The sequence below is a fragment of the Micromys minutus genome, assembly GCF_963924665.1.
Source record: "Micromys minutus genome assembly, chromosome: 2".
Classification (NCBI taxonomy): Eukaryota; Metazoa; Chordata; class Mammalia; order Rodentia; family Muridae; genus Micromys; species Micromys minutus.
Window position 1 is genome coordinate 53,044,730 of NC_137971.1, and position 14,699 is coordinate 53,059,428.

General features: G+C 41.9%; 1 protein-coding gene across 2 annotated transcripts; it reads right to left on the reverse strand.

The window, feature by feature from the left end:
- Positions 1 to 287: 287 nt before the first annotated feature.
- Positions 288 to 9,838, reverse strand: LOC308417214 (RNA-binding protein 4B). Of its 2 annotated transcripts, XM_080912373.1 has the most exons (4): positions 9,757 to 9,838; positions 8,722 to 9,145; positions 3,504 to 4,176; positions 288 to 871 (listed from the first exon to the last, which is right to left on the reverse strand). In XM_080912373.1, the coding sequence occupies exons 2-3, from the start codon at positions 9,131 to 9,133 to the stop codon at positions 3,515 to 3,517; spliced, it is 1,074 nt and encodes a 357-aa protein (XP_080768499.1). In that variant the 5' UTR covers positions 9,134 to 9,145; positions 9,757 to 9,838; the 3' UTR covers positions 288 to 871; positions 3,504 to 3,514. The 2 variants fall into 2 exon arrangements, with proteins under 2 accessions (XP_080768499.1, XP_080768498.1); XM_080912372.1 differs by lacking the exon at positions 288 to 871 and having other exon boundaries at positions 1,001 to 4,176.
- Positions 9,839 to 14,699: the final 4,861 nt, after the last annotated feature.

Here is a 14,699-nt window from a genome sequence, read left to right on the forward strand (position 1 = left end):
TATGATGCAGGATTTTCTGTAGGACTTCTATCACTAGTGCCTTGGCTCTTTGGATGGGTTAACCTTTCAGTTGTAGAATAGCTCTGGTTATTTTGGAGAAAGGAGCTTGATCAGATATACCTAAGTGTCCAGTGTTTCAAGATTCTAGCTAACCTCTGAAACCATATTGCTGTGCTCAATTTTTTCTTGTACATTTTAGGCATTCACACATTTGAATTTGTGTGCTCAAGCATAAATAGTTAAGAATCAGAAGACACTAGTGGTAAATAATGGTCACTCAGTTAAGAAAAGATTAAGTGTTAGAAACATTTATTTAAAAAAAAATGGGGAGAGTGGAATAAAACAAGGCTAAATTTCAGCAAATGCTGTACCACGATCACAGGTCAGACAAAACCTAAAACAAAATTAAACCAAAACAACAACAAAATCCCAATGGTCCTAGCAACTTTAGAAGACTAGCTTCAACGTTAAGAGTCCAGAACTAACAGAAGAGATAAAGGCTGCTTGCCACTACATGGTCATTTTAAAGGGAAAGAAGATGCTGCAGGGAGGTAGGGAGAAGGGCTCAACTCCTAAGAAAAGCAAGATTAAGAGGGGCTTCCACTGTACAGGAAAAGGGGGGATGCCAGCATAATCCTTACCTAGGGCTGTTCAGAGGCTGAGAATATAAGAGTGAAAAGCTACAGACAACTATCATCAAGGAAAGAAGTCAACTTAGAAGAATTAAATTAAGAAAGAAAAACATAGTTGGTCACAAATTCCTTTGTTTACTGAAACATGAAGCAATGGAAACATCCTGGCAAAGGGGACCGCGAGGACCAAGTTCTCATATATGACCGCAGCCCGAGGGTTCAGTCCGCAATTATCCTACCTGAAAAAAAGCAGAACACAAGAGGCTTATACAATGCCTGGAGTGCAGTCTGGTTCCGAGTACATGGACCCTGGTCCTGTCCTGTATTCCAATGGAGGTGGGGGTGGGGTATGGTGACACAAAGAACAAAACAAAATCAAGCCAGGTTTTGGGTTGAATGTATATCCCACAAAACACCCCAAAGTAATGGGTACAGCTAGGAACCTACTTAAGCTACATGCTGCATGAGATGTAAACTGCTGGTAGTATAAACCTGGCATTCTCCTTGACTCAGGGAACCCTTGTAGTAGAAGGTTTCAAAGGAAGGTGTACATTTTCAATAACTACAGATTAATTTGGGGATACAGGAAAAACAAGATTCTGAGATACCAGATAACAGTCAAGTTCTTTTTTTAAGAGATGGGATCTAAGTATGTTGTCCAATATGAGCATAAACTTCTGTTCTGAAGCAATCTTGAGTGGCTGGGACTACAGGCATCCACCACCCATGCACGCCCAGCCCAGTCTTACTATTACAGACGTTCCAAAGAAAACATTTAAAAAGCAGAGTCACAAAGAATACCATTAAAGAATAATTGTTCATTCACCCTTTAAGGTGTCTGCATGTCACACTGTCAATTGAGAACCATAGTTGCAGTAGTTTCCTAATTGACCAAATAACCCTTAACAAAGCAAAAGAAGAAACCACTGCTAAGACTGTCTAATTCCTCCATTGATGGTGGGAACTCCAGACACCAATGGCAGGGGGGAAAATTAACTCACACCAAATTCCTTTACTTAATACAGACACAGGGCCAAATCTTGGTCTTGATCTGTGCTAATCGACTTCAAAAGCTGTGATGTTCTTGCATCAGTTCTGTTAGGGTGAGACCCGAATTTGGATCCCCAATAGTTGTGTAGTATTTCATCCTGGCAGCCTCATTAACATCAGGCTCTTGGGACTGCAACCAACTCAGGGTTATTCAGTCCATTTGAGGTTCACACCTGGAAGGTAAGTTTCTTTAAAAGTCATCACTAAAAAGAGGTTAATTGAGCACCTACTGATTGAAGTTAAAATGTCCTAAAAACACCCTTAAAGGCTATAAATATACTAATTTAATGTTTAACTTTGAAACGTACTTGAGAGAAAAAAGTTATCCAGAAGATTTATACTAACTTTATCAGAGGTATCTCTCAAAGTAAACCCAGGTGTAAAATTAGCAAACTCCATTCACATGCTGAACACATGGCTGGATGATGTTTCTAAGAAATCCCAAGTCTCAGACACAACTGTATAGCATACAAACTTAAGAAAACATGCATGCCATTCTTAATACATATATAAACTCAGGGCATAAGAGGAGGAGAATATTGAAGTGTCAGTGGTAACCACACTGCTGGAGTTTTAACTCAAATGATGCTCAATTTCAATGCATAAGGAAAACCAAGAGAGAACTATAAATGATAAATGCCATTTCCATTCCAGTGAAATTTACTTGTCTTTGAATATCCCCAATTCTTACCATCCCGATTCTATACACATTTCTTGAAATAGGGAAACATTAAACTTACTGTGTTATCATCACGTATAAGATTTTGGCACATCAGAAATTATTTTATCAAATTGAATATTCCCTCAAAACATAAAACTGTCCCAGAGAAACAGGAATTTTATCATAGGCTACAAAGAAATAGGGCGTAAGTGCCTATATCAAACTGATGGACACTTTGGGCTAAAATAAGGACTTCATAGAACACAAATATGAAAGTATTCAATACTGACGTGTCTTAGACTTTCCTTTGATGAAGGCTAATAACATAAAATAGTTGGGTTTTGTTTTCTGTAAGTTGGGGTATTGCTATATTTCCTAGACTTTGCTGTGTAACCTAGGCTTTCATCTAACTGGCCATAATCCTTGCCCCTTATCCTCCCTGGTACTGAGATGAAAGATGTGCATTACTCTAAGAAGTGTTTATTAGCAAACTGGAAACCCCTGAAGTTAGTTAAAACTCTCACTATGCCGTCCATTACTAGCTCCCAAATGTACCCTTCACCTTAACCATCACAGCAGTTTAGTAGTATCATTTTATTTTGGTTTTTAAAGACAGGGATTCTCTGTGTAACCTGGCTGTCATGGAACTTTGTATATCAGTCTGTCCTCAAATTCAGAGCTCTGCCTGCCTCTGTGTCCCAAGTGCTAGGATTAGGTGTGTGCCACCACCAACTGGCCAGAATTTAGAGTCAGCTCTGAGTCCGAATTTTGGCTCTAACATGAGATACCAGATGATCATAGGCAAAGTACTGATGCTGAGCCTTAGTTTTTCCTAGATGAGAAAATAACTACTTATACAACAAAGAGCCAACATGTTAGCTTTCCCTACCTTTTTTCTTCATACCAAGCATCTTTTTGCAACTAGTCAACTGGTTAAATAAAATTCTTACTGAGCATATTCATGTTTCAGAAGTAACACATTAGAATCACAATAACCCCTTAACAGGCCAAATAAACCTGTGGCCTGGACTACAGAAAATACTTAAAACATGTAATTTTTGCTTTTTGGTATGGTCCTGTTTGGTCTGGCTCCTCAGTGAAGCAAAGGTCTCTTGTAGGGAACTAAGTGCAAATTTCAACCACATCCACCCCACTCTCACCTCCAGTTTTTTTAAAAGGCTGAGTACCGTGCTCGGTCCACATACTGCTCCCGCTCATACCGGGCCATGTCATACAGAGAATTCCGTGTAGCTGCTGAAGCCTGAGACATCTCACTCTCTGGCCCATAACCGTAGCCCTCTCCAACTGTGGGGAGCACAGCTGCATTCCGACGTAGTGGGCTCCTGTCCCTTCCATAATAGGAAGAGGAAGCAGCAGCAGCCATTGCAGCAGAGGTGGCAGCAGAGCCAGAGTTCTGCAATAGGTGTCTGTCATAAGGATCAACAGAAGTGGAGTTGAGATGACTGGGCACAGCTGAGCTCTGGACTTGAGGAAGATGAGACATGGTCTGCTCTGCATAATTATATGCGGAAGCTGCAGCTGCCGCCGCCACAGCTTCATAAGATCGGACACGGTAGCGCTTATAGTAGTCGAGTGCTCCATAGGCATCGTTGTAATACACGGACTCCCCATAACCCATAGTATAAGGTGTGCGTACTGCTCCATACTGTTCATTGTACTGCTCTGTAAAGTCTGCCACACGCCCTGTACGGTCTACTGGGCACTCTTTGGACCAGTGTCCTTCTTTACCACACCGATAGCAACCACTCTGGTCTCCCATCCCAGGGGCAGTCCGAAGCCGGCTAGTTGACAACTGTACATGCATTCGTTTGCCTTGAGGAAACAGATTAAAATTATTACTCATTAACACTCTTCACTCAAATAAAAGTAAACATAAAATACAGACATACACACTCCTGGGCCTCTTCAGCAATCCTATCCAAAAATTTTGTTTCAACAGAAGTAAAACTCAGATAGTTGGAGTCCCTGATCAGTCAGATCCTGTTTATACCCAGTAACATAGGAGACTCTCCTAGATTTTTATCTCAGTAACTTCTTTCCCCAATGCAAAGATTGCTGTCTTTTACTATGACTGTTACTACTTTCCAAATCAAACTATATATCTACCAAAACCTCACTAATAATAGAAGTTTTAGAAGACATCTTTTCTATCTATGAATTCAATTCATGTTAGATCTGAGAAAAACAAATGCCCCTTAGCATTTATGTAGGACACCATGGTCAACAGCGATCTCTTATCCACCATGTCTCCTCCAGGAATTTGTCTATGTGTTAGGTTGGATACCCAAATCATACTTATTAGCTTCATCTGTGACTGTAGAATTAAAAGACCCTCTATAGATTTCAACTCCTTTCCTCACAAGCAGAACGATTTGAACAAAGCCCCTTAGAATAGATACTAAAAATTACCAGGTTCTGGGTTGGGCTCAGTGGTTTAATTAACACTTGGTTACTGTATGAAAGGCCACGTTTGATCCCCAACAACAAACAAAAATAAAATGAAAACAGCACTAACTTAGGAACTGTGTTCTCGTGTAAAAGAATGATCATTTATCCTACCATGCAGAATATAATTCTTCATGGGGATTTCTCTACAGTTGCCTAAAGAACTCTGAGCACCCATTCAAGCAATACACATATACATACTTCTAGAAAATTACCACTGAAAAATAGCTAAGAACTCTTTTGCCCAAGAGTTTTCATGTACCACCCAATCCAGGGACCCTTGTCTCCAACATGAAACAAAGATGTTTAGTGAGAACAAAGATGCTCAACCAGACTGTGGTGGTGCATACCTTTCATCCTAGCACTCAGGGATCAAAGCAGAGTCAGGTGGATCTCTTGAGTTCAAGGATAACCGTAACTATGGAGAAACTGTCTCAAAACAAAACAATGCTCAAGCTTATGACCCCAGATGCTAGTCTTCATCATAACCACTGATGCTGTCAATGGATAGATGGTGTTGATTCTCTGAAAGCAGTATGTGCTACATGTACTTGTCAGAAACATTTCTATCCTTATTTATACCATATATGTAAAGTTCTTTATAGAGAGTATAAACCACTTGGCTTTCAAACAGACATAGTGACATTGAACTGTGTAACTGCCACATTACTCCAATTCTGAAGTCAGAATAACCATGCTAATCTAGAAAGAAAACTGTGGGTTGGCTCATACATCTAGAAGTCTACGTTTAAGGGGGAAAATGCAATTGAATTTGTTGACTTTCATGGATTCTGAGTCCATGAAATACTTTATAGATTGTATGTGATGTTTCTGCCCTCTTCATGCTTTTAGTGTGGAGGATGGAAATGCTTTAATGTGGCAGTCTGTTTCTACAATTGTGAAAAGGATTCCAGTAATTTTGACTTAGAGCTAGAACACCTGTAAAATAAATGATAGATGGCTTCCTTGTTTTGCATTCTTTCCAAAGATATGTGGGCTTTCATTTTAAAAATCTCCAAAATTCTGTGCTTTAGAAACAGGTAAAATTTTACCACTCTACTAGGTACAGGCAGACCAAATTCTTAGGATTTTGTGAAACCTCTAAGTTACTGAAATTTTCCGATATTTACCAGAAGATCAGCCAGAAAAAGCATTTTTTCCTGAAAGCTGGAACAAAAGAGACTTAAAATAAAGGTGGGAAAGCTTAATCCTAATTCTGAAATTCTGTCTTGGATCAGGGTCCACAGAAGACTGGAGACTTAGGTAACAGTAATGATCCATTGATTTGTCACTGAAACAACACCCCTAAGTTTTTGCATATCCTTCCCAATTCAGCTGCCCGGATGGTTACTTGGGAACAGCTTCTTTATGGTTTCCAATCAAATTGCATTCACTGCTGCCTGTGGAGAGGAAAAATCTTCAAAGACCCAGGTAAACTCAGTCTATGTTTAGAAGTTATACAGTGCAGAAACTTAAAACACAGATTCAAAAGATGCTCAAAATGGTACCTTTTAGATCAAAAAGGCATTAAGTTGGACAAGATGCCAAGTTGATATCTAGATTGTAATTTCTAGAAGATACATGACAGTCTTTTATGTACAACCTTAGCACCGAGAAGTCTGAAGCAAGAGGATTATGATTTTGAGGGCAGACTAAGCAAAGAAACAAAACAAACAAAAAAAAAAAAAAAACCAAAACAAACAAAAAAAAAAAAAACCCAGTTACTCAATACTAAACTTTATATTACATTCTGGAAAAAAGAATTAGTTAATTACAAAAATATCTGCATATGTATGCAAGAGTAAATCACTCTTCAGAAGAGCCAGAAACAGAATGTGATACCAATAAATGATTCTTCTTTTTCAACTCAGTTTATTGTCTGTACTTTCTATCGAAATGATTTTATATAATAAAAATATGTCCATTGCATTATTCAGTTCCCTGTTTCTTATGTAATTATATCTATTAAGCAAATACAAGGGAAAAGAAGCATAACTCGTACTGTGTACACAGCCATGTTCAAGATCCTGGGTCCAATAGTCAGCACCAAAATACAAGCAAACAAAATCCCATGTACTCATCCTCTTAACTCCCATTTCCCTTAAAAATAAGGGCATATAATAGTATACATTGAGAATTTATTTGCAGATTTAGTACTTTTTAAAATTTTGTTACCCTCTTCAGGGATGGGAACACACAGAACTCATGGTAGAGCACTTGCCTAGTATTTGTGGAGCCCTTGGATGACCCCAAAACTGAGGGGGTTGGGGCAGGAACTCCTTCCTTATTCTTTCTCCCCTGTCCATTCATGACCTTCCACATCAAGTGAAAATAATTGTTTTGAGAGTTGAAGTGTTGTTCCAAAATAAAAGAAAAATATAAATGAAAAACAAAGTTTAACTGTCACATTTTTGTTTTTTTGTTAAAGATTTGTTTACGAATGTGAGTACACTGTTACTCTTCAGATAGAAGAGGACACTGGATCCCATTACAGATGGTTGTGAGCCACCATGTGGTTGCTGAGAATTGAACTCAGGACCTCTGGAAGAGCAGCCAGTGCTCTTAACGGCTGAGCCATCTCTCCAGCCCTGTCACATTTTAAGTACTTTCCTAACCAGAGTAGAAACAATCATGGTTGCAAATAGTATTCAACTTTCATTATACATTGCTTTTATTGTCAAAAGGCACTAAATACCTTACTATCATCCTTTCATGAAAGATCATTAGTTTGTAAGAGGAAAAGCATAGTGAGTACAATTGTCAACTTGCTGGTTAAGGACAGGAATTAGCTACAACTTTTACCCTAAGTTTTCGATAACTAGAGGCCTGGGTATTAGTGAAGTAGGTACATGACAGTGAGCCTCCAGTTAGCTTCACCATTTGCATAGTTACACTTTTCTGATTAAGTTTCCCTTTTCCCACCATTGTTTTCTAGGTTTAGCAGAGGACCTTTGTATATTCAACTTTTAGGGCACAAAAAGATGTTGACTTAGGAACTAGAGAGTAGCCTTGAATTGTGGTTCAGCATGCCAGTACCACATAGAACCATGATAGCCAATGAACTTGCTGAAGTGTGGGTTTGACCTGTTTCCTAACACAGTAGCCATTCCCTCATATGACTCTTGCATTCTTGAAATGTGCCCACACTGGGAAAATCTAATTTGAAAATTTACTTCAATAAATTTAAATTTAGTAGTCATATATAACTAGTGGTTACTACAGTAACATGATTCAAGTGTTTTCAGACAAGCTCCTATGGTCTTGTTGATAATACATACACACTTAATGGTCAATATAAACAATACAGTAAGCTCTATAATGTCCTCACTGGAATTTCTCCAGAAGCAAGACCATCATTCCTATCCAATTTCTAAAGAAAAAAAAAATTAGATGGAGCAGAAGAGCCAATGACATGTTTCCTGGCTTTGCTTCTAGTCCACATACTGAACAATTTTGAACATCCCAAAGATACACATCTACCCAACCAGACTCACCATAGGTTCTCTTACAGTGCTTCCTCTAGATACCCTTTTTCCTTTTTACTACCATCATCCACCGTTGAAAGCAGCAGGGTGTAAAACTCTCAAAGGCTTCTGGGTCACAACAAAACAGAAACGAAGTCGTAACCTCTAGCCTTTCTCACACTAGCTACTTATCTGCCTAGGCAACTCCGACTTCTGACAGCACTCAAGTTAATGAAGACCAAAGAAAGGAACTCACACAGTTGTGGAGAAACATCTTGGCAAACACAATAGAAAATGTTTACTTCCCTAAGAATAAATTAAGCTCAAGAGTAGTAAACATGATCTATTCTTTTCAATTAAAAGAATGGTAGAGGCCACTCGCACAGCCTCATGGTCTTGTGTTCTTGCCTCTGCCTTGAGCTGCCACCCAAGCCCCAGAACAGTTCACCTTGAAACTCTGTGTTGTCAAGGCCCCTGATGGCCTCCACCGCATCCTCTGCCCGCTCCATGTGTACAAAGGCATAATCTTTCACGATGTCACATTCGATGACAGGGCCATACTCCTCAAACTTGGCCCGAAGCTCTTGGTTGGTACAAGTGGGGCTGATGTTGCCCACATGTAACTTGGTTGAAGCTTTGCTCTTATTCTTGCTGGCTTCCACATTGATGTTCACTCCGTGCAGCTTGTAGTGGTGCAGGTTGCGTATGGCATCCTCAGCGGCCGTCTTGTCCTCTATGTGCACAAAGCCATAGTTCTTAATGATGTCACATTCCAGCACCTTCCCGTACTGCTCGAAGAGTGAGCGGATCTCCTGCTCTGTGGCCTCCCGGGGCAGATTTCCGATGAACAGCTTCACCATCCTGACAAGAGCCTGGCAGAGAAGAAACAAGATTTCAAAAGTCAGGTGTGAAGTGAGAAACTGACTAACACTGCAGCTTTTCTTGACCCTCAGTAATTCTTTTTGAGAGAGGAACAGCAGTTTGCTCCTAAGTAGTGAAGCTGTGTGACAATGCCAGCAGAAGGTCGGGGGTCAGAATGCACAACAAAATCCAAGATATATATATATATCCGTGAGGTCAGGCACATTTAATGTACAAGGTTAGCTGCTTTTCGGTTTAGCACAGGGATGAAAAGGGCAAGCGGAAGGCATGAAGTATCTGAATGTCCCTAGTTACAGGATTTTGGAGGGAAATCTGTGTACCTATGCACAGCGCGTTATCACCTCCCACCATACTCGAAGAACGAAAGCCCACTTTCCTCCAACACCTGTACCCCTTTCCTCAGCGACCCAACCTCCGCTCCTACATCCCAACAAAGACTCGGCCCGACCCCTGCCCCGCCCCCTCCGGGGACACGGCCCCGCCTCCTTTCGTTGTCTTCCCGGGACCTTCCTCAGAAGATGAGTGGCCCCAAACCCGGCCCTCCCGAGGTCCGGCCCAGCCGCTCCTGGGTTTCCCACACACCCACAGCATCCTCTCCTACCTCCGGGTGGTGCCGGCGGTGGCGGCGGGTCCCGCGTCAGAGAGAACCCTACAAAATGGCGACGGCCGCTCGAGCCTCGGCGCGACCGGGCGCTTTCTCGCGCGCCAGCTCACGCACGCGCGAGTGCGCGCTGCCTGCCTCCCCTCCCCCTCGCAGGAGCGGGGCGACCAATCCTGCGGCCGCACACAACTGTCCGCCCCCCCCTGCGGGGGCGGGGTCACATGGTGACGGCACTGCGGAGCGAAGGTCAGCCCGCCCCCAGCCCGGGCTAGCCAATCACCGCCTTGGGAGGGGGTCGCGGCTTGCGCGTCAAAAGGGCTCAGGAAGCAACCATTGCCTTGGCAAAACTGTAAGGCCCGGGGGAGTCTCTAAGCATCACAATGGATCGTGGTGTTAGGCGCATTGTGGAAGGTGCTGATGACAAAGGGTTGTCTCACTGGGCCTGCTCGAAGGGGGGTTTCTCAACCTCCGGCTGCTGAGAGCGATACTTCAGAAATCCAGGCGCTACCACATCTTAATCTAATCTCTCCCTTGTTTGGGTGGGAAGGGGTAAGACTTCCCTTAAAAAATTTAATTTTCACTGCAATAGTGTTGTTCATTGGTGAAGAAACTGAGACTGAGAGTCGAGGAGTAGAAAGTGTTAGAACTGGTTAGGTCTGAGGGAGGCATTTATCCAAACTATACTTTGTCATGTTTATTCATGAATATACGTGGGCTGGGCTTTCCCTCTCTCTTGTGTCTATCGTGGTTCCAGAAATGTGGTGAGCATTATCGAGGAATGCGTTGTCCAGAGGTCCAGAGAGAATTTGGGGATGTGAGCGACAAGGGTTCCACATCCATTCCAAGCTGCCTAAGGTACAAGCAATTGTCAAGCTCCCGACTCTCAGTTGCGGTCCAAGGGCACCTCCTGGTGGTAAGCAGGGTACCAGCTTGATGGATTACCAGTCCTTTCAACAAAGCAGAGCTGGTTTACAGAAATTGATGGATTGAATTTATCTCCTAGTAGAGGCACCAGGATGGATGGTTGTCAGACCATCTCCATTGTTGTCAAATCAGTTCCCCATTGTGGGTAGTTCTAACACCAGCTCCTCCAGTAGTACAGAGACCAGTTCCCTACGTTGACTTCCTCCACTCAAGCTACTTGTAAACATTTCTTTGCCAAATCCATGTTTCCCACTCATTTCAGAAGCCATTGTCTAATTGTAAAAACAGAAATATTTTTAAAATTTGATTTTCTAGATGGGGTTTCTCTGGTAGCCTTGGCTGTCCTGGAATCTCCTCAGGGTCTGCTATCACCCAACCTTGTGCATTGTATTTTGGGATCTGTCCTCTTTCAAATTCCCTGAGGTCTCCACAACTAATGCTCCACTAAGAGTTTCCACCTTTCTATACAATTGCATTTCACTCCCCCACCCCCTTTTAGACATGGATTTTCTCTGTAGTCAAGGCTGTTCAAGAACTGGCTGTATAACCCAGACTAGCCTTGAACTCAACAGTCCTTCTACCTCAGCCTCCCAAGTGCTGGTAATTTCTGGTATGTGATACCATTTCCAGCCTCCAGTTTTTTCTTTTTTTAATATTAAAAAAAATGTGATCTGGGTGGTGGTGGGTACATTCCCTTAATCCCAGCACTTGGGAGGCAGAGGCAGGTGGCTCTCTGTTAGTTTGAGGTCAACCTGGTCTACAGAGCAAGTTTCAGGACAGCTAGGGCTACACAGAGAAACCCTGTCTAAAACAAACAAAACAAAAACCCACCTTCCAAAACAACCAAACCTTAACAAACCCTAACATAAGTAGTACGAAGTTCCCAGAAAAACTACTTGAATATCCTCCTACTCGAGGGACGTTTGTTTTTTTTTTTTTTTTCCCATTGCTAAGGTTTAGCATTAACTTTTCTAATTTTTGTCAATTGAAGAGATGTAAAGTTTTATTCACAACTTGCTTTGGTTTCTTTTTGTCATCTCAAATGAATTTGAAAATATCTTATCGTTTGTGCTCATGTAAATGTCCTGCCTGATCTTCTGGTATAGATTTTGTGAGCTGTAGGGTTTCCCTGCAATTTCTAATTGGTTTTTGATATCTTGTCATTGCACTAATACCTGTTTTTTGAGGGAAATACTTTTAATGTACCCAAATTAAGTATTGTTCCATGAAGCTTTCTTTTTTATGTTCTCTAAGATACCCTTTCCTACCACAACTCATGTAGGTAGTCATTCTCTTCCATTCTTTTTTAAATTTTATATATATATATATATATATATATATATGTATGTATGTATGTATGTATGTATGTATGTGTATGTATGTATGTATATATATATATATATGTATATATATATGTATATGAATACACTGTAGCTGTCTTCAGACAACACTAAAAGAGGGCATCAGGTCCCATTACAGATGGTTGTGAGCCACTATGTGGTTTCTGGGAATTAAACTCAGGACCTCTAGAAGAGCAGTCAGTGCTCTTAACCACTGAGCCATCCCTCTAGCCCTCTCTTTCATTCTTATTACCTTTCACTCTTAGAGCTGTGGTCCATTTTGAACAGTGCAATACAATGAAGATACAATAAGCCATATAAGTAATTTATGATAAACTGGGTTCAACTCAATAGTAAACATTAATCTAACATCCACAAAGCTCTGGGTTTTATAACTAGCACCACAGTGAATAAATACAAATTTCCAGAAAACATCAAATTATTAAAAACTTGAAATCTACTTTAATATTTTTGACATTTTAACATGAGATCAATATAAAATTGAGATATTAGAATTTCCCTTGAAGTCCTGAAAACCTGTTATTTCATACCTTCAGCACATTACACTTGCCACAAGTTGGGTGCTCAGTAGTCCATTGTGGCCAGTGGCCACCATGTGAGTCAGCACAAGCAAAACGCACCCTTGATGGTCAGTAAAAGTGCAAAGTATAAGCCCATTTACTTGTTTTCTGTTTCCCACCAGTTTGCAAGGCCAACACTGGTGTTATTTTTGTCCTAACCTCTTTCGTAGCCTTCAGGGCCCATCCTATAAATCTCTTCCACCAATATTCAACTTTCCTTCCTGAAGACTGGCTTCCTAGCCCTATGTTCATCCTCTTCTCCGTCCTATATGGAACCCTATCCAGAAGTGGCTTTAGCTACCACATATGTGTAGACTCTCTCACCTAATTCCTGTCCTTTCTTTTCAGTGACTTCTACACAGGGACTTAACAGTCAGTGGCAAGGTAATAATTCTCCAAGAATCCCTCTCACACATAATACATCTGCGTCTAAACCTTTCAATTACTGCTTTTTCCCCAAGCCCCATAGAATGAGCTCTCCACAATTATGCTCCCATGTGTAACAGGGCAGGTTTCACAGCTGCACTTGGATTATGAGAAAAATGTCTGTGTCCTGATGATTGTTTTGCCTATGAATGGGCTGTTGCTGTTGCATTGCTGCATGTGGGATAACTGAAACCACTTGAGAAAGGACATCCTTAGGAAAGACAACACTTATCCTGTGAATCTGCTGTGCCAGATCTGATATGTGGAGCCCACTCTGGGGCTGTGTGGTGCTAGTTCCTAGTCTGTGTACCCATGACTCTGCTTGTCTTTGTTTTGACTGATGGTAGTCAGGGCTGCTTGGGGGTCCCTGGCCAGTTATGCTGAAGACAGTTGTTTTCCTGAGTCAAACAGACCCAAGACTTCCAATTTTAATACCTTCTTTTAAAATAGTGCAAAGTTTAAGAATAAATACTTCTCTCTGTCTCTATAATATATTATGTGTTTATCTACATATTCAGGATATATACCTATGGCTTTCTAGGGTGACCTTCTAGAGTTCAGGAGGTGGGAACCTGCCCCTCCTCTGATTCTGTGTGAGCTCCCTTGATTCTACAGGAAAGACAGAAAGGTGCTCCCCTTTCCCCTGTTGGCTGAGCAGTAGTTAAGACTAGGTTGTGGTAATATCCCTCACTACTCCAAGAGTGAGGAAATTATAGGGGCTAGGAGTGTAGTTTAGTGGTAGAGTGGTTGCCCAGCATGTACAAGGCCAATGTATCACCTTCAGCACTATAAGAAATTTAACATTTTTTTTTCTAGACAAAAAAGAATAAGTGTGCACCAGGAAGAGTGACTTGCTTCCTTTTAACATGAACACTGTTAATTATCAGCAGCTCAACTCACAGTGGATATCTTTGGTTTAAACAGAGGCTTAGCGTAGGTCAACCCAGTGAAACATCACTATCATGGGGAGATTAGGTAGGGAGCTCTCAGGATCACATAGATTTGGGAAGTTCAGAAGCTGGGTGTACAGTGGGTATCTGACATGCAGGAGACCAAAGCTGGAGAGGCTATGGTTAGAAAAGCAACAACACCAAGAGGCAGTGAGAGAAGCCGAGCTGTTTAATCACCTCCTTGGATAGACTCAAGGATGTGGCTACTTCTGAACAACTCACACTTGGGAGCCACCTAAAGTGGCTGGAGACAAGCAGCCCCTTGAGTCAGAGGGTGAGGCAGGATAGGCAGGGAAGGCTTCAGTGCCTCCGACTTCATCATCTGGCGCTCCTGCCCTCAGGTCCTGCCTGCTTCAGCTCTGAGGGTCCTGACTGATCCCAGAGGCAAAAAAACTGAATGGTGGATGGCACACCCTAGCTGTGGTGGCACAATGACCCTGAGGCAGGGACAATGGTTCCCACATAGCCCACATTGAGGGTGACACTATCTGCACCATGGTTGGGGGGGGGGAGTATAAGGCTTGGGAAGAGGTGACAAAGTAGGAAAGAGCGGTATTAGGGGTTGCCTGGGTCCCACCACCAGTTGAATTAAATAGCAGAAGGTTGTGGGAACACTCATCTGTCCCCCATGACAGTTCCTGGTGATGGGTTGACCTTTGCAGCAGACCCTAGCAGCAGGCAGTTGTCCTGCCAAGAGGGTGGTCTCTGTCAACAGTCCCTGG

Coding starts and splice junctions, on each gene's coding strand:
- LOC308417214 (XM_080912373.1), bottom strand. CDS start 9,133: ATGGTGAAGCTGTTCATCGGAAATCTGCCCCGGGAGGCCACAGAGCAG. Junction 4,177..8,721: donor TGACAACACAGAGTTTCAAG/GTGAACTGTTCT, acceptor TGTTTCCTCAAG/GCAAACGAATGCATGTACAG.